The sequence below is a fragment of the Dioscorea cayenensis genome, chromosome 5 (genome assembly GCF_009730915.1).
Source record: "Dioscorea cayenensis subsp. rotundata cultivar TDr96_F1 chromosome 5, TDr96_F1_v2_PseudoChromosome.rev07_lg8_w22 25.fasta, whole genome shotgun sequence".
NCBI lineage: Eukaryota > Viridiplantae > Streptophyta > Magnoliopsida > Dioscoreales > Dioscoreaceae > Dioscorea > Dioscorea cayenensis.
This window is the reverse complement of record NC_052475.1, coordinates 31,379,048-31,398,074: the sequence shown is the minus strand read 5'-3', so window position 1 is coordinate 31,398,074 and position 19,027 is coordinate 31,379,048. Positions and strand designations below refer to the sequence as shown.

Here is a 19,027-nt window from a genome sequence, read left to right as displayed (position 1 = left end):
TCCTGAGCTATGTCATGAGCAGGATCGCCAGCAGGGTCGGAGTCTCTAGCGCTAAGGAAGCTGAGGGAGCGCTTAATTTTCTGAGAAGCTTCATTGAGTGATTGTTGGTGACTATCATCAGCTGTTGAAAACCAGGAAAGAAGCATATTAGCAGTTTTAAAGATAATATTAATGTGTGGCAAAGCATTTAATTGGAAGATACGAGTGTTTCTTTCAATCCAAATATTCCAAAGGACAGCATGGGAGACAAGGTCCCAGAGAGTTCGGTACTGAGAGCCAATAGAGGGTAGCCATTTGGACCACAACAACTGTATTGAAAATGGGAGGGAATTTGAATTTAAGGCATGAAGAAAGAAAGTCCAAATTTGTTTAGTAAAATCACAGTCAAGAAAAAGATGCTTTGAATGTTTTCAGAGGCGTTATGGCAGAGGACACAAGTATCAGTGGAGTTTTGAAAGTTGAAACCTTTCTTGAAAAGGTTAGTGAGAGTGAGAATTTTGTCCTCTCCAGCTAGCCAGCAGACAGAGTGACTTTACTGGGGCAACGAATTTTCCAGAAATTTGAATAAAGTGGGCAGCGGAGCCCACCATCAATGAGAAATCTATAAAACGATTTGACTGAGAAATTGCCACTTTTTTCAAGTGCCCAAATGAGGGTGTCGCCTTGATTATGGGAGCACTCGGGAATAATATCAAGGAGAGCGTAAAAGGGATTCGATGAGGGGGCGAGGGAAATAAAGATTCCGGATTAAGAAGGCGTTGATGGAAATGTCCGATGGTAATCCAAGGATCAAGACAATCGATGAAAAAGAGTAGGCCGAGGTCTTTAAGTAAAAATCCCATTGTGCCATCGATCAAACCAGAGAAAAAGTGTTAGCCCTGCTATTTATGGCTTTCGTGATACAAAAATCTAAACGATGGCGGAATGGCGCTCACTCCCCGCCCAAAAAGAAGGATTTATTTTTTTAGGAGGGGAATGAAACAAAGCTCCAGATGGGTCTCTAACAGAGTAGTTAGCTTGGATGATTTTAGCCCAACCACAATTTGGATTATGGGAAAGTTTCCACCACCATTTTCCAAGGAGAGCATTGTTAAAATGTTGGAGATTGAGGATTCCCCAGCCTCCCATGTTGCGAGGTCTAGTGATTCTGTTCCAGGCGATGAGCCTAACGCCTTTAGAGCTCAATTCGGGCCCTTTCCAAAGAAAATCGCGCGAAATTTTATCAATTTCTAGGATCACCCAGATAGGGAGTTTGAAAACCGACATCCAATAAACTGGGACGGTAGAAAGGACAGAGTTGATAAGAGTTAGGCGTCCACCCAAGGATAAATAATTTGCTTTCCAAGAAAAGAGACGAGTGCGAACCATGCCAATGAGCTTTTGCCCAATCCATACGTCCCGGGTCTTCGACTGCAGAGAGGGACCCCAAGGTAGGTGATCGGGAGGCAGTTCCTGGAACAACTAAGAATTCTAGCAGAAGAAAGATGAGGTTGAAAGCCATAATTAGAGGAGAACAAACAGCTTTTAGAGAAGTTGATTGCTAAGCCAGAAGAACCCTCATAAAGATAAAGAATTAGTTTGATTATTTGAAGGTCTTCTTGTCCACCAGCAGAAAAGATAAGGAGATCGTCTGCGTATTGGAGATGACAAATGTTATCGGTTTGATTTAAGGGGACGCCTATAAGGACTTTGGAATTTAGTGCGTGATAAAACATAGCACTAAGGACATCAGAGGCAAGGGCAAAAAGTAAGGGAGAGAGTGGATCACCTTGCCTCAAACCTCTTTTACAACGGATATAACCTTGAGAAGTGCCAGCTAACGATGAATTGGGTCTTGGCAAAGTGCTAAGGATGGAATAAAACCCAAGAAAGCCATTTAGGTCCAAATCCTCCGGCAAAGAAGGACATCAAGGAGAAAGTTCCAATCAAGAGTATCGAAAGCTTTTTGCAAAGTCCACTTTAAAGATGTAACCGAGACATTTCCGCTTTTTGCAAATTGAAAATGACTTCTGAGCTCCAACAATATTATCCGCAATGCATCTCGCCTTGATAAAACCAGGTTTGAGAGTCGTCCCACCAAGAAATTAATAATCTCACTAAGTCTATTGGCAAGAATCTTGGAGATGATTTTTACGGTGGAGTTGATGAGGCTAATGGGTCTAAAAGTCCGCAACCTCACCGTGTGTATTTGTTTTTGCAATTAGAGCAATATTAATCCAATTGATACGCTCAAGGTTGATTGTGCCCTCGTAAAAGTCATTACAAAGCTTAAAAATTGTGTCTTGGAGAAGGTCCCAGTGTTTTTGGAAGAAGAATATAGGGAAGCCATCTGGGCCAGGAGCTTTATCAGGGTTAAGATTAAAGACCGCCCGATTAATTTCCTCGAGAGTGAAAGGTGAATCAAGTTGGGATAGATCAAGTTATTGCATTAGAGATGCAAATATGACATAATATTTTTACCAATTAGAATATATTAATTAATAAAAATAAATAGATAGATTGGATAGAAAAATTAATAAAAGAGAGAACCACTAGTGAAGAATATAGCCTTTTTAAGGAAAATATTAAAAAATATTACTAAAAACAATCCACTCATATTATCAAACCTTAAGCATGAGCTCCTTGGAAACAACATTAAAATACCCTCCATCCACCCAAGTCTCATCAACAAACTTGAAATTAGGATGTGAGAGCCAACAAGCTTCGAGCCTGGCCTTGCTTGGATGAAGCTCAGGAAAGACACATAAAAGTAAAGTAAGGAGAGGGATGGGATAGGAAAAGGATGGGATCAACCCATACTTTATTTGGGACAAAATAAAATAAAAGAAGATTTTGAAGATAATAGAAAAAAAATTTATACACTCATTACCAAAATACCATTTGAGTTTCAAATATTATATTATGGTGAATAATGGATTAATAAATAAATTTTTAGTGAAATAAAAAAAAATTTATATAAATATTTTTAAATCTTTTATGCAACCCTATATGTATTAGTAAATATATAGAAAATGATATTTTTGTCCAATAAAATTATAACAAGAGATTACGGTGGATCTTCGGTAATGAGAGGAGGAGAGAAAAGTCAATGCTAGGGTTTTTTGTTTTTTTTATTCATTTTTAAAATATAAGAATATTATTAGTTATTACAAAGTTATTGTAAAGGTATTTTTTGTTGATAAAATTATCAACATTTTTCAAGAATTTCAACCATCCAATTTGGAGGGTTGAGAAATAAATTGTTTTCAACCCTCCATTTCCTCCTAAACTCTTACCCCCTCCCCTAACCCTCCTCCCCAAGTAAAGGTTGAAAGAACCCTTACCTCCAAAATCCTCCAAACCCCTCTAATCTTTCAAAATCCTTCAAAAGACTTATTATAACTACAATGAAAACAAGAAGTACCTTGGAAGTTGATATTTAGACTTCATTACTTTCCCAAGACGACAAGACTGCTAAAAAAGATAAGAACTTGCATAAACCTTGGCGAAACAAGTGGAGACAAGACCTACGCATGCATGAATGCTGAGACCACCAATCCACAAACAACTACTATACACACTCCTAGAAATATGCCTTTACCTTTGATTAGAACTCTCACTACTTATGAAAAGTTCTAACGGAACTAGCTACTAATAGTCTTAATAATCCATTTAGTTGATTGGACTTAACCATTGGCATGGTAAATGAGTAAACAAAGCCTCTAGAAAATTGGTTCTCCATTGACTGATGCAAAAACCTTAATCAAGTCTCTCCCGCAGCTGATCATGCAGCCAAGTGAATTTTGGTCTCACGTAACCAATATTCAAAAGGTGACAATTATAAAGCACTTTATTAAATAGCCAGTGCGGTAGACAAATCCTAAAAGAAATTACAAAACCCACAATAGGGACTAGCATAAATTGCCTGACTCAAGAACAATGCATCCATTACACAATGTCAAGAATATAGAGGTGGATATTAGTTGTATTCCATAACACTCACTCCATTTGAGAAGCCTATTGCATCTTCAACAAACCAATTACTATAGATAAAAATCTACATAGATAACTTCTAAAGCCCTTATCTCACTTATTCTTAGATTTGGTAAGTCCTAATCAACATCCTATTGTGTTAAAGTTATTTAGGCCAAACCACACCCTTTGCAAGTAACTAATTGTTTATCCCCTTTATTTGAAGTTGCCAAGAATTCTTTCCTAATATTGTGAAATATCTATGGAATAATCTCTAATGATAATGTAGAATCTTTAATCCATCCAGTATCTGTTGAGTCAACCAAATCTTTCAGCATACCACCAAATGGATATACAATAATTTTAGCTTCTTCCAAACTTGAATTCCTACCAATCCCACTAAAAGATTCAGTAACATTTGTTTCTTCAAGTAAGTAGTATGCTCTTTGCTAGAGATGGTTGACAAAACAATCTGTGACATACCAACAATCCTAACAGTCTGACCAAACTCACAAACATGATTAGCATCTATAGTTTTCTGAGGGCAAACAATGTATTATGTCATGCATGCCCACATAAAAAACAAATATGGGGAATCCCCTCATACTCTGACTTTCTACCAAAAATCATCTAAAAATAACTTTAAAATGAGTGGTTTGAATAAGTCTAATTACAAAGCTACCCAAGCAAATCTCCCTCACTAAGCCATTCGAGTATTATAATCAACTTTCAAGGTTTTCCTAATAACATTCCCAATATCCTTGAGAATATATAGCTTCATGGTAATGATACACCAGCATATTTGGGAAACAAACATAAGTACCTACTTAAGATAACATTAGCTGATGCACCAACAAACAATGCCCTATAATAATCCACAGTCCAAGTAACAGAACAGTTAATATAATGCTATATTCCTCAAATAATTTCCACAATACTTGAATCTTGGTACACAAGGTCTTATACCCAATGGTTCAGCCCATTTTTTACTACAACAACATGCATCCATGAGCATTTAATTAATTCATGAAGTCATTTAAAAATAGTGATCATAGGACCCTTATCATCCTTATAAACACAAATATCACCTGCCTTAATAATGATATCCTCCTGCCTTTCTTTTTTCTCAAAACCCCCAACAATTTATCGCTCTTGGAAAGGGTTAACATGGACTATAGCTTCCCCATCATGAGCCTGTGCCATAATAACTGAATCCATGTTAACATCCTCATCAAAAGCATGACTGTCAGGATTATCATTGTCTCAAAATTTGATTGTCGCATTACTACTTAATTGCTCTCTAGACGATTCCTTATCTAAAAACCTAGATCTCAATAAGAAGATGAGAAATTCACCAAAATGCACCCATCACAAAAATATATTATCTCTCAAACTATATTGAGGTTGAGTCTTTTAAATTCTAAGTTGAAATATATATTCTACAAATTTATTTATTTATTTTCATTCACATTCAAAAAACCACCTAGGAAGAAATTTTTTTTTTTTCATTCGCATATAAAAGATTTTTTTTTTTTTTTATCATGCACAATATAGCATGGCTTACGTTTTGGGGGTGTGTGATGACACCCCCCGGAAGTCATAAGGGCGGTGACAATGGTTCTCCCATTATATGTATTATATTGAAATACAACCAGATTTGGGTTCTGATAAGTGCAATTTTATATATCATTTGCACTACATCTAGCATGAAATTTTATTTGTTCAACACCAAAGTAATACAGAATTGCATTATTTTGTTCATCAGGGGATCTAATTTCATTTCAAGGCCGAAGAAATGAATATTGAGGCGAATATTGAGGTGATTTGAGGCAGATCAAAACAAAATATAACTTCCAGAACATCACCACGGCCTCATCACAGTTGTGGTCCACTCGTGCAAGTGTGCAAATCCACAGAAGGACATCACAAGAGCCACAACGGCCGTTGTATATATAACACTCGTGGTCAATGCACACAACGGCAGAGTTAGACCGTGCCAAGACACGACTTATGGCCCAAGAAACTAACTTTGATCACAACGGCCGTTGTGACCCCGTGACGGGCTCGGGTTATAATTAACCCTAGGTTTTATTATTTCAAGGAAGATTCTTTTGCTGAATTTGGTTAGAGGCGCCGGATTTCTAGGGAGCAATGCGGCTGGAAACGAGGTTCAACCTAATTTCAATGAATTCTAGCAAATTTCTAAAGAGGGAGTCAACGTGCATTGATAGTGGAAGGCGCAAAGAGATTCGGCGTCATCTTGACGTCTTTGGGATCTTCTCAATCTCAACCATCAGAGAACTATTAGAGGGAATTAGTTTTAGAATTATTAATACTTTTCTTGTGAATTCTTTATTCTTTGATCGTTATTCTTTATCCATAAAAGGACCCGATTAGAGGGAAATTGTATGTCAATGTACATAGGCTTTTACTTGTGAACATTAACTTTCATTGGCAATATATTTCTGTTCTAGTTAATTGTGATTCATTGCATGTTTGCTTATTGATTAATGAGTTAATGTTGTGAGAAAGAGATTCCCACTCATTAGAACATCCACGTTTTGTTAAATCTATGCATGCGCCAAGAGATTAGGTATACCTAGATTTCTGAACTATGATTTGATTATAGTTTTAGTGGAGTTTTTAATCATGAGGCGAACATAAGAGGCTAAGATGGAAGAGATTGGGAAATTCCTCATGCTTCAGACCTGGTTGCCAAGAGATTGGGACCAGTAAGCCTCTGAATTCCCTCGGTCCATCACCATATAACATTGTCATATTCTATCTCACATCACGGGTGATTGCTAAGGGACTCCCCATACGGACATCCACTCCTTCCAATTTTACCTCATGATACTTAATTGCATTTTTGTAATTAGTTTGTAAAAATAGATTTATTTTACTAAAAGAATCACGAGATGTCAGACTATTGATTAAGCGAAAAAGAAGTTAAAAAAAGCTCTTGCCGTTCCATGAGTAATACAACCCTCATGCTCACCCACAAGGAATTACTTGACGACCCATATATTTATGGTATTAGACGCACCAAACCATTTGCGTGGTTTGCACATGTATCAGGTTCCATGGTATTTCAAATTACTCACACTAGGATTTTCAAATCCACACAAACAAATATAGTATTATATATGTCAAATAAGATAACTCTTCCAAATATTTATAAATTCAAATACACCTAACAAACACTAGAATTCTTGCCGGGCTTCAGCATTGAGCAGTTCCCACAAACATGATTAGCATTTCCATAACCAGTCATTGACTTAAAACAATAGTTTGGAAAGCCTTTTCGAGGTTCACTGTTTAAATAAATGATTCATTAAGCTCTAGTAATAACACCAATAATGCCTGCATTCTATTTGAGTATGATCTGAATGAGAATGAATTTTCAGGTGGAATTGAGAACTAAAGAACAAATACGAAGAGTATGCTAGGAGGAAGCAAATTAGAGCCAATACAAACTGACCATTACCATGGTGTAATTAGCTGTATCACTCTCGCCGGTTACAAATGGGTGCTGCATAGAATTATGCCGTAAGTTGGCAACAGTTGTAGAAAACTATCCATTGTACAACAACAAGATGCAAAACAAAGGAATAGATACTAAATAATTTTGGTATATTTTGGCACTAGAACTACTTTCTTTAACACATACCTTCAGCAAATCGGACACGCTGGCATGGGCCTCAAGTTCGGTTCCCTGTAAACATTATCATAATTACAAAGGGAATAAAAGAAAAACAATCAGACAAAAATTCATACAATCAAAGAGTATGGTTTGATGCGTACTCAAAGCATTTCAAGAGGAAATCCTTAGCCTGCACAGAAAGATGCTCTGGAATTGGTGGGTGTGACTTGGTCATGCCAATGTGAAAAAGTACAGTAACCTGTAAATATTAGTCATGAATAAGATAGCACCAAAAAGATATGATGAAAATAACATTAAGCTCTGCACAAGGGAGCATTAACCCAATGACTATCATTGAGCGGAAATTGCTCGCTCCATGGAAATTTCCCTGTAGCCATCTCAATAACAGTGCAGCCAACACTCCATATGTCAGCAGAGCTGGAAATTTATCCAATAAGAAACTAGAAATGAATGGAGCATGAAAAAAAGAAATAAAAAGTATAATAAAAATTGTTACATTACATATTTATCTGTGAAATTATTTGCAACTGCATGTATCTCTTAGTTTACCTATTCACACCCAATTTTGAGAAACTTCCATTAGTATAAGTTGAACATGCTTAACAAAGTTTATAAAAAAAAAAAAAAAATTAAGTATATATATATATAGATGCCAGAAATCCTTTTAGCAAGAATCCTTTCTATAGATGCCTAAAATCTCCGCAGCGCTTCATATTCATACGTAAGTGCACATGAAACGCTATTAGATAAGAGATTTTTATTTTTTATTTTTTTATCTAAATCTCTTTTCTCCTCCCTCAGTTTTCTATCCATAATGGATAAATAGAAATTACAATTGGCATCCAACCCTCAGTCCCTTGTTGTTTCAAAAATGGAGCTTTTACTTTTTTTTGGCAAATAGACCTAAAATAAAAAGCAAACTTCACCGTGCGCAAAGGTAGGGTCAACTAGCCTTGGGCAAAGAGTTGGCTTCTATTCACATTTTTTATTACTCTTACAACTTGTGTGTGTGTATATATATGTGTATCAAGATACCCCTAATTTTTCATAAAACAAAATTAAAAGGCCAATAAAGATATTTTTTACCATTTTACATGGTTTTCCACCAACAACTTAAACTCCCACTATGCCACTCCTGCATATCCCATCATATCCAAATATGCATTTAGGTAATTTCACCAATGGAATCTATAATAGTGGATCAAAAACCTCTTTTCTATCATTGATTTCTTCAATTTTTTCAAAGCATTTCCTAGCATTCACATATATTTGAAAACATTGATGGGTGCAACAATCATCTTATCCCTCTCTACCAAGAATAAACCAAGAACATAAGACCTTAATTAAAGGTTTTTCACTTCCTGAAATATTAGAAAACATTTTGTTTTACCTTAGGATAGCCAAAACAATAAGAGAGATGATACTAAGTTCTTAGACATACTCAACGCTTTACAAAGTCAGAATTGTGGCTTATTAATTTTATAAATGCAGTTATGAGAATTTATTCAGTAAATACAGAAACCAGGATAGCCTGATAATCCAACATTTGTATATCAGCAATAATTAGGTCATGAATAATGAAGTGCTTTCAAATTTAACCAGAAAACAAAAAAAAAAAGTTTAAGTTTTGGTACTCACAAGCTATGACCAGTCTCACGAATCACTTCTGGTGCCATCCAATAAGGTGTACCCATCATTTTCTTGGCAGCAGTCAGACTTGCCTGATGTTAAACAAATGTCAGGGCAAGAATATATATATATATATATATATATATATATATATATGCCGAGCAGACTGGCCAAATGAAGACTTCCTTGATCATCCAATCATCAAGTTAATCAAAACCAGGAATGTTTATGAATCTTGTTTAAAGGAAACAAGTAGAATTTATGGCAAGAAATAAATGAAGAAACAATGCCGACCAATATGCTGTTGGACAATCAGAAAGAGCTAATATTCACCAATCAGTCACCCACAAGTGATGAAAATGAACTTTGACTAACAACATTACATAAGTGATAAAAATACATGGCCATTCACATTAACCTTGCAATATTTGCCAACCTATCTCATTGGACATGTACACAGATACTAGTCAAGCAGAGTAATTAATATCACTAGCACAGCAAAAAGTTCATGCAGCATCATGACAACTTAACTACTTGCTTAGATGCCCTGAAATCTGCTAGCTTGATGCAACCATTCTCACCAACAAGAATGTTTGGCCCCTGAAAACAAGATCCATATGGTCATAATGGGCAGGCTAGCTAGCTAGTAAATTCATAACTAATCTGATCATATAGGAATACCTTTATATCTCTGTGTATGATCCCCATCTGATGGATGTACTACAAACCTTGCAAGAGCTGCTTGGTATGATTTTTTATAACCTTTTTTCAAACAAAAAGGAGAATATATTAATGAAGAGAGTGACATAAGCATCCTTTGTCCTTATTTAATCCTTGGCATTATTACAAGAAGAAAAATCCAAATTCACTTACAACTTCAGGGAAAGGGCCAAAAGTTCCCAGCAATGAGGAAATAGATCCAAATGGAACGAATTCCATCAGGATATAAAAGGTCTCTGTGAGCAACACAACATGCAAAATGAAAGAATGCCAATAACCCAAAATAATAAAAATCTTTAAACAATCCAACGATGCACACTCACAACAATATTAGGATGCGAAAGAGTTTTGAGAAGCTTGACTTCTTTCTCAACCTCTAATATAAAAGCCTTCCAAATAAAACCAATCAATAAACCCAAATGCAAATTAAAATATCAAGGAAAACAGGACATAAAATAAAAATACTTGTTTTTTCCCATCGGAACTGTCCGTCCCAATCCAAAACTGCAAATCAAGGCCAAAAGCAGATAAGAAACCGAGGTGCAAACCCTAAAATCATCTGAAAAATTGATTAAAGGGAAATTCACAACCTGATTTTGGGATGCCAAGAGAGGAATAACATTTTAAAAATTTTATAGTTTTTCTAAAAACTTTAATAAAGACTTTAACGTACTCTATTTTTTTAATTAATTATTTTTTTGATAATTTTTTTTAAATTAATTATATTTTCGAATTTTTTTAATTAATTATATAACACTTTATAAAGTTTTTTTTATTATTTTTTAATCTAATTTTATTGTAATCAAAAGCCACCAAACACTCAATCTTATTAAAAAAGTAAAATTCTTACAATTTATTTTCGAATTTTTATTTGATAATTATTGTTAATTTCATATCTTGCATCTATTTGATCTTGTGTTTTTTTATTTTTGTTTCTACTTATCAATGTAGATCACACATCTATATTGTATTAAACATTATTATATCATTGGACTTATCTTTTTTTTAATTATTATATTGTTTTTGTTTATTATGTGTTTTTTAGCGGTTTATGGTTGAGATATTCTCATATCTTAAGTTGTTGTTTTGCTTGTTAATGCACATAATTTCTTATACAAAATGTACGAAATGATAGATTTAATTACTTTACGCCACACCATCGCATATCCTTATTAACATTTATTTCTTTTTTATTTGCTTATTTGTTTATTTGCTTGTTTGTGTTTTTCTAAGTTAATCAAACAAAGAAATATTACTTAATTAAAGGCCCAATTGATTATCTCGTATATATTAAAAATATGCGGTTACAAATAATCCTACTAAAAGAATAGGAATTAGTCATCACATAATTCCAAATAGAAATAGAAAAACTTTAATGTTTTGGATTTCTTTTGTTTTGAGAAGGTAAAAATAGATAATTTGGATTATTCATAAAGCTCAATGATAACAATTGAATCACGGAAAGAAATCATACAATATCCGCAATTCTGCCGGAACAATTTCAATATTTATAAAAAAAAACTACTTAAAGTGTGAATTTGTTTGAAATATTTTATAATACATGAGTTTAAATATAAAAAAAAGTAATTTTTTATTTATGTAGTAAGAGTATAATTAATAAATCATATTGTTCTATATCATTTTCTTTCCTTAACTAAACAAGGTTTATTAGGCAACCATCATTTTCTTTCCCTCCATAAAATTTCAACCCTTCTTTTTTTTTTTTTACTTTCTCTCCATTTTTCTTCCTTTTATTTTCCTTCTACTTTTGGATCCAAACACTGAAAAAAAAAAATTCTTATGGTAAAAAACTAGTTGCTTCTGTTGGACATAAGCTATGATTTAAGCATGTATATATATTAATTAAAAATAATAATGATAATTGAATAGATGTAATGTTCTAATATGAGATTAGGTGTGTGGTGCAGTGCTCTAACACTGAATTAACTCTTTTTGTGCATGATCAATGGTTTCACTCTAAATGCTAGGCTATACTAACCTAAAAAAGATGACCTTGAGGTATTACCCATGATGGATGATCCACTCCTAGAGATTGTTTCATAAGGGTAATGTCTACTTGATGGAGTGTGCTTTGATATATCATTTGTCTTTTTTGTGTTTAAGTTTTCTTATTTTATAATAAAATTAAGATTTATCATATATAATTTTTTTAAATACTTGCACAGGATCATTCTTAAGAAAATCAAATCCAATATAAAATGATGAATAATCAAAGTGTGATTGACCAATGTCTGCATAATAAAATTCTCCAGCTTGTTTCAGATAGGTGCATCATTCTCTTGATAAGGCAAGCTTGTTCATTAAGGATTAATTAAGGATGTGATTATGACCAAGGCCCACCTTAAGTTCCAACTCATGCTCCATTGTGTTTAGAAATTTAGACCACTAAGTTTTGATCAATGATTAGTAGTGTAGAGATCCCCTTCTTAACAGCACCTTCTGAGTTCTGACTTTTTTTTTTTTTATTAGAGTGGCATATAACACTTTTCGTATTTTATTAATTAACAAGTTATTGCATTAGAGATGTAAATATGACATAATATTTACATCAATTAAAATATATTAATTAATAAAATAATAGATAGATTGGATAGATAAATTAATAAAAGTGAGAACCACCGGTAATTCGATGGTATCTTAATAGAATGGTGAATGAGCAATTCAGGGATCAAAACTCTTGACCTTGACATTGTGCAATATTGTACAAATGTTGTAGAAATGTTGTGTAATACTATTCATTTAATGTTTATTAGAGTTGTATTCTCTATTCTTTTAGGGTTGCATGGTGAAAACATATATACTAATGTAAAGTTATGGTTCATGATATATTATTATGGACTGGTAGTCATTTCTCGATATGTTAGCTCACCTTACATAGGAAATTTCTAAAGAGCTATTAAACCATCATAACTAGTGCATTTTTGTATTTTTTTTATTTTTTTATATTGTGCTCGTGATTTTTGTCAAAATAATAATAATAATAATAACAATTTCTTACATAAATTATTATTATTATTATTATTAAGTCCTTGTAATCCAAGGTAGATTTATGTAAGAAATTTCATGAGGTTTGGGCGTTTGCGCGTAGGCCTTTGTTTCTCAATTAAGGCTCTTACCTACCGAGCCAGCCCAATCCAGCTGCTCTTTCCATCCTTTTTTTTTTTAAATATATGTTATAATTGGATTTTTCTCTCGCGTATATTTATAAAGTTAATGCCATTTTAAACTTATTTCTGAAAAATTTATATTAATATAAATATCTTCGCAAATTTTGTGTTATTCATATGTATAAAAATCTTTCTATTTAAAAAATGAAAAAATAGATGCTAGGATTTGAATTTATTTATATATATATATTATAAACTTGGACAAATTACAAATTTCAACCCTTGTTATGAGAGGTAAGCTTCAACCTCTCACCACTTTTTTATTGGAAAGTGATTTTATTAATATTTCTTAAAAAATAATATATTTTACCCCAAGTTAATAAAAAAATTTAAAACTGATTTTTTCTTTTTATATAGATATATGGATGGATTAGAAACCCTCGGCCTTTAAATTACATTTAATTCAATAAAAAAATAAAATACTAATTTTTCTATTGTAATGGTCATAAACGCGTATGATATAATTGGTAAAAATTTATTATTGGTAAAAAAAATACATAATATTTATAAAAAAATAAATTTATTTTAGAGATATTCCTGTAACTGCCATGCCACCCAACCGACATATCCCTTGGCTATATGAAGTATGTTTTAATATATCCTCGAGTTTTTGTAACTCTATTATTTTTGTTTCATATTTAATGTTAGGTAATGCACTGACCCACTACTAGTGGGCTTCTAATTTTAGTTTATTGGTTTTCTTCCATTTTGTGTTTGTATTTATTTTTTCCATACTTATTTACTTTAAAAAAAAATATTTGCAATGTATGAATATTAGAAAAATCAGTAAAAACGTATTATTTTAGAGAAAATGATACAATTAAATTTACTAAATTTACTATATTAATTTTTTGCAATTAATTACAATTAAATGACACACATCATATCTCATTTGAGCATTCATTTCTTGAAGGAATAGCAAAAATTAATGCGCCATTTATATTTTAATATAAAAAATAAATTTATCAATTAATTACAAAAAAATGCATCCCAGCATTGATTCTAACACAGTTTCAGTCTCCCAGGGCTAAAAAGCCAACACGTGGCACCAATAACCCTTCTAATAACTGGAAATACACGTGGCAACACCACGAACGCCAAACAGCATCGGGCACCACAGCGTTCTATCCGACCGTTGTTACCCTATTCATCAACCGGCTAATCAGGGCCGCGAATCCTCTCCGTGCCTCGAGATCTGAAATCCATCATCGAACACTTATCACGAGGCGTGGTAGTGACGTTTCAATTCGCTGCACAAAGCCGTTACATACGCCACGTCACCACCAGCTGTCTCCATAATCTTCCCCTAAAACCATTCCTACAATAACTTCGTAGGGTCTCAGCATCCACCGTCCATTTTGACATCAGATCATCGAATCACAAATCTCGATAAATTTTAACGGTGAATGATACATACATCTTCATATATAAAACCCACCGCTCCATCTCTCTTGATTCCTCTCTCTCGGCGTCTCCGTCTCCACCGAGGCTGATCGGGAGAGAGAGAGAGAGATCTCGATGGGCTCCGACGCCGCTCGCCGGCCAGATCTTGGAGACCACTCCCCACCCTTGCCGGAGCCGGTGCTCGACCCTTGCTTTGCTCAATGGTGCTGCTGCGGCTGGTTCTCGAGCCGCTCTTGCAGGCTCTCCGATTGGGAACCGATCCGCTCCTCCGTCGACCATGGCAAGGATCCATGGTGGAAGCGTGCGATCTTGAGAGTGAAAGAGTGGTCGGAGATCGTCGCTGGCCCACGGTGGAAGACCTTCATACGGAGGTTCAACCGTGGTGGCGGGATCCGCCGTGCCCGGTTCCAGTACGATCCGTTGAGCTATGCGTTGAACTTCGATGAGGGAACCGAGGATTTTGATGGAGATGGCTGCCATAGTTGCCGGAACTTCTCGGCGAGGTTCGCGGCTCCGGTGTCTGCGAAATGTTCGATGGATCTCGGTGGCAGGAACGCGCCTCTGGTGGTTGGAGATAGTGGGGATCTTTCCGGCCAATTGATTCCAGGTTTTTCTCAAAACGTATGATAGCTATATAGTTTGGATTCCTCTGTTATAGATTCATTGTTTTCCGTTTTGAGATCAGTTGTTTGTTTCCTGTCCAACAATTGTATTCAAATTGATTGTTTATTCTTCATATATACCGAAACTCTTTTCATTTTTTTCAATTTGAGTATTTGAAATTATCAGAATAATATCTAGAAAGGCTTTTTTTTGGGGGAGTTTATTTATTACTTTTGCAGTGCAATATGAAATGTAAAAGCCAAAGCCATTTGTGAATTTAGTGGCATAAAAGATAACTCTCTCATCTGCCATGCGTGCGGTGAGTGTTAAAATCATCGTTAGAAGGGTTAAAATCATCGATAGAAGAATTTACTCACGGATGATGTTATAGTATATGGTGATGATGCTATAATATATGGTAAGGATTAAAATCATCGTTAGAAGAATTAATTTATGGATGATGTTATAACTTATAAAAACATTTAAAAATTAAATTATATTTAAAAAAATAAGAAAATGAAATATGCAATGTTAAAGGGTTTATTTATACTCATGGTAAAAAAAATTTGTAAATTTTTTTAACAGTTTGGTTGGATATGTTTTAAAAGAATGAAAATTTGTTGTAAATAAAGTTCAATATATATATATATATATATATAAATTGGTGGTGATGATGAATGAACAAATGATTGTGTGGGCTCCTTTCTTTCCACCCGGCCTTTAATTGGGATTGACCGGTTGAAAAGCATGGATCACAAATCAAAATTTATTTTTTTATATTTCGGGATGATCGTGGTTCGTGATTCTATTGAGGCAAGCCCTCAATATTAATTACCCCTGCATAACGCCACGTGAACCTCCGATTAAAACAAGTGTGAATGAGTAAGAATCGAGTAAACATGATAAATTTTTTTATATTTTATTTCAAAGATGCATGCGAATACATGATCATAGACAAGAATACAAAAGAAGAAAGTCTATTCTCTAAGAGAGCTTTAACAAGAGATTTTTTTAGAAAAGAGCTATTTTTATCACGCTCTTCAAAAAATTTATTTTTTTTTAGTCGCGCTCTTAGCTCCTATACTAAAAAGTGTGTCGAAGATCCTTTTAGCTTTGTGGATGTAGCCTCCTCGATTTCTTTTTATGTGGGTTTTGTGTCTCGAACATAGCCTAGTCCATGCTCGCTACCACTCTACATTTACTGAGTTGCCTCCTTGGCCTCTTTTTGCTTTCTTTTTATCACCCGAAGACTTTGGCTCTTACGCTTGTAAAATCTCCACCTTGACTTATGAAACTCCTCAAGTTTTTGGCTTGGTGCCTTAAAACTCGTAGAGTTGCATTGTCGCTTTACATGACGATTTAGGTCTTAGCTCTTCAACGCTTTTGAGCCTCGACCATTTGATTTTTAAGTCGTGACCTTTAGCATGGTTAGGGTCATTAACTCGATAATTTTTGACTTGACTTTTAAAATGAACCTCAAACTCATTTTTTTGAGACCTCATAATGAGCTTTAGAAAAATCTTTCGCTAACTCAACTTTTTTTCAATGAGTGTTGACGAGAAAAACATTTTTTTCTTCTTTTTTTATGAAAAATTTTTCATTCATTTTTTTATTATCCATCATCATTTTTTTCTCTCGTGAAATTTTTCATTTTTTTACTCTTCATTTCATTTCAAGAAAAGATTTTTTTTTTTTTGTACTTTTCATTGCACCTCTTTTCACTCCAACGAGTATCAAAAGACCTCCAAGTGGGCTTCAAGAAATCTTTGTTAACTTTTCTCTTTTTTTTATAAGTGTTGATGAGAGATATTTTTTGTGAACTCTTTCATTTTTTTTATATTTTTTATCACTTCAAGAAATTTTTATTCTCCTTTTCATTTCACTTTTTTTACTCTAATGAGTGTCAAAAGACCTCAAGGTGAGCTTGCAGAAAGGGTTTGATTTTTTTTTATGGAAAATTTCTCTTTACCCCAAGAGTGTCAAGACTCCAAGGTAGAATTAAAGAAATTATGAAAAAAAAAAAAATTTCTCGTTACCCCTAGAAAATCGAGACTTCAAGGTGGAATGAGAGAAATTTATAGAAAATTTCTCGTTACCCCAAGGAAGTCAAGACTCTACATGGAACGAGAGAAATTTATAGAAAATTTCTCGTTACCCCAAGGAAGTGAAGACTCATATGGAATGAGAGAAATTTATAGAAAAATTTCTCGTACTCCCAAGAAAGCCAAGGCTCAAGTGGAACGAGAGAAATTTATGAAAATTTCTCGTTACTCCCAGGAAGTCAAGACTCGAGGTGGAATGAGAGAAATTTATAGAAAATTTCTCGCTATCTCCCAAGAAAGCTCAGGCTCACATGGAATGAGAGAAATTTATGAAAAATTTCTCGTATCCCCAAGGAAGTCAAGACTCCAGTGGAATGAGAGAAATTTATAGAAAAATTTCTCGTTACTCCCAGGAAGTCAAGACTCCAAGTGGAATGAGAGAAATTTCATGAAAAAAATTTCTCACATCTCAAGAAAGCTCAAGGCTTCAGGTGGAATGAGAGAAATTTCTGAAAAATTTTTTTCGTACTCCCAGGAAGTCAAGACTCCAGTGGAATGAGAGAAATTTCATGAAAAAAATTTCTCGTTATCCCCAAGAAAGCCAAGGCTCATGGAATGAGAGAAATTTATAGAAAATTTCTCGTTACTCCCCAGGAAGTCAAGACTTCAGGTGGAATGAGAGAAATTTCATAGAAATTCTCGCTATCTCAAGAAAAGCTAAGGCTTCATGGTGGAATGAGAGAAATTTTCATAAGATTTTTTTTCCATAGGAGGCCTTGCAAAAAATGAAATTACCAAAATACCCCCACTCAAATTCATCCTTTACTTTTTTTCTCATTTTTTTACTCTCTGTTTTTTTTTAACCCATCTTTTTCATTTTTCCCCATATTTTTTTCTTTCTTCTCTCATTTTACTCACCCTCCCATTTTTTTCCATATTTTTTTCTCTTTTTTTCCAACTCACCCTTCCATTTTTTTCCATATTTTTTTCCTTCTCTTTTTTTAAATTCACCCTTCATCTTTTTCCATATCTTTCCTTCTCTTTTTTTTAAAAATTCACCCCTTCATTTTTTCCATATTTTTTTTTTCTTTTTTTCTCACCTTTCATCATTTTTTTATTTTTTTTCTCTTTTCTCTCATTTTTTTACTCTCCCTTCATTTTTTTCGCTCTTTTTAATTTCTTTCATCATTTTTTTACCAAAAATGCCCCTCACCAATAAACTCTCCTCTATTTTTTTAAGACAAGGAAACTTTTAAAGCACCTTGCAGCATTGGCATGGCTGAAGACAAGCACTCCTCAAAAAATGCTCTCCAATAGCAAAGGCAATGTCTCCGAAGCTTGAGAAAGTAGGAGGTTTAATAGACTGATGAAGCTATAAAAATTCGAATCAAGATACTCATAACAAGTGGGACTTGATGGTTCCGTAGTCACAGCGCTTTTGCATTTATCCTTGCCTCGAGTCGGATCCTTTCATGGAATTTCTCCAATGATATCTCACTGTGTCAACTCCATTCACAAGCTCAAACTCCCATGATCTATGCTAGTATTCACTCGTCCTTGCATATCCTTCCCATTCAAACCTCGCAGAGCAAGCGATCACATTCTTGGCATGGCTACCTTCTCAAACCCTAATAGCCTACCATAGGTTCGCCATCTGCTATATCAGTATTCACATTATAACCCTTCCCAGCCTCATCCGCGGCCACAGAGGCAATCATTGGGATATGACCGTCGGCGAGGATCGAGTGGAGCACAGAGGGATCAACACGCGAAACCTGATCATTAACAATCCCCAGGACAGCGGACTCCGAGGAAGACATTATTAC

The 19,027-nt window shown here is 34.3% G+C and overlaps 1 protein-coding gene and 1 pseudogene across 1 annotated transcript; one reads left to right on the top strand and one right to left on the bottom strand.

Moving 5' to 3' along the window:
- Positions 1-7,152: 7,152 nt before the first annotated feature.
- Positions 7,153-12,349, bottom strand: LOC120260281 (annotated as a pseudogene).
- Positions 12,350-14,608: 2,259 nt separating this feature from the next.
- Positions 14,609-15,323, top strand: LOC120261902. The gene has a single exon (XM_039269921.1). It carries the CDS (start codon positions 14,671-14,673, stop codon positions 15,181-15,183), a length of 513 nt encoding a protein of 170 aa, XP_039125855.1. The 5' UTR covers positions 14,609-14,670; the 3' UTR covers positions 15,184-15,323.
- The last annotated feature ends 3,704 nt before the right edge of the window (positions 15,324-19,027 follow it).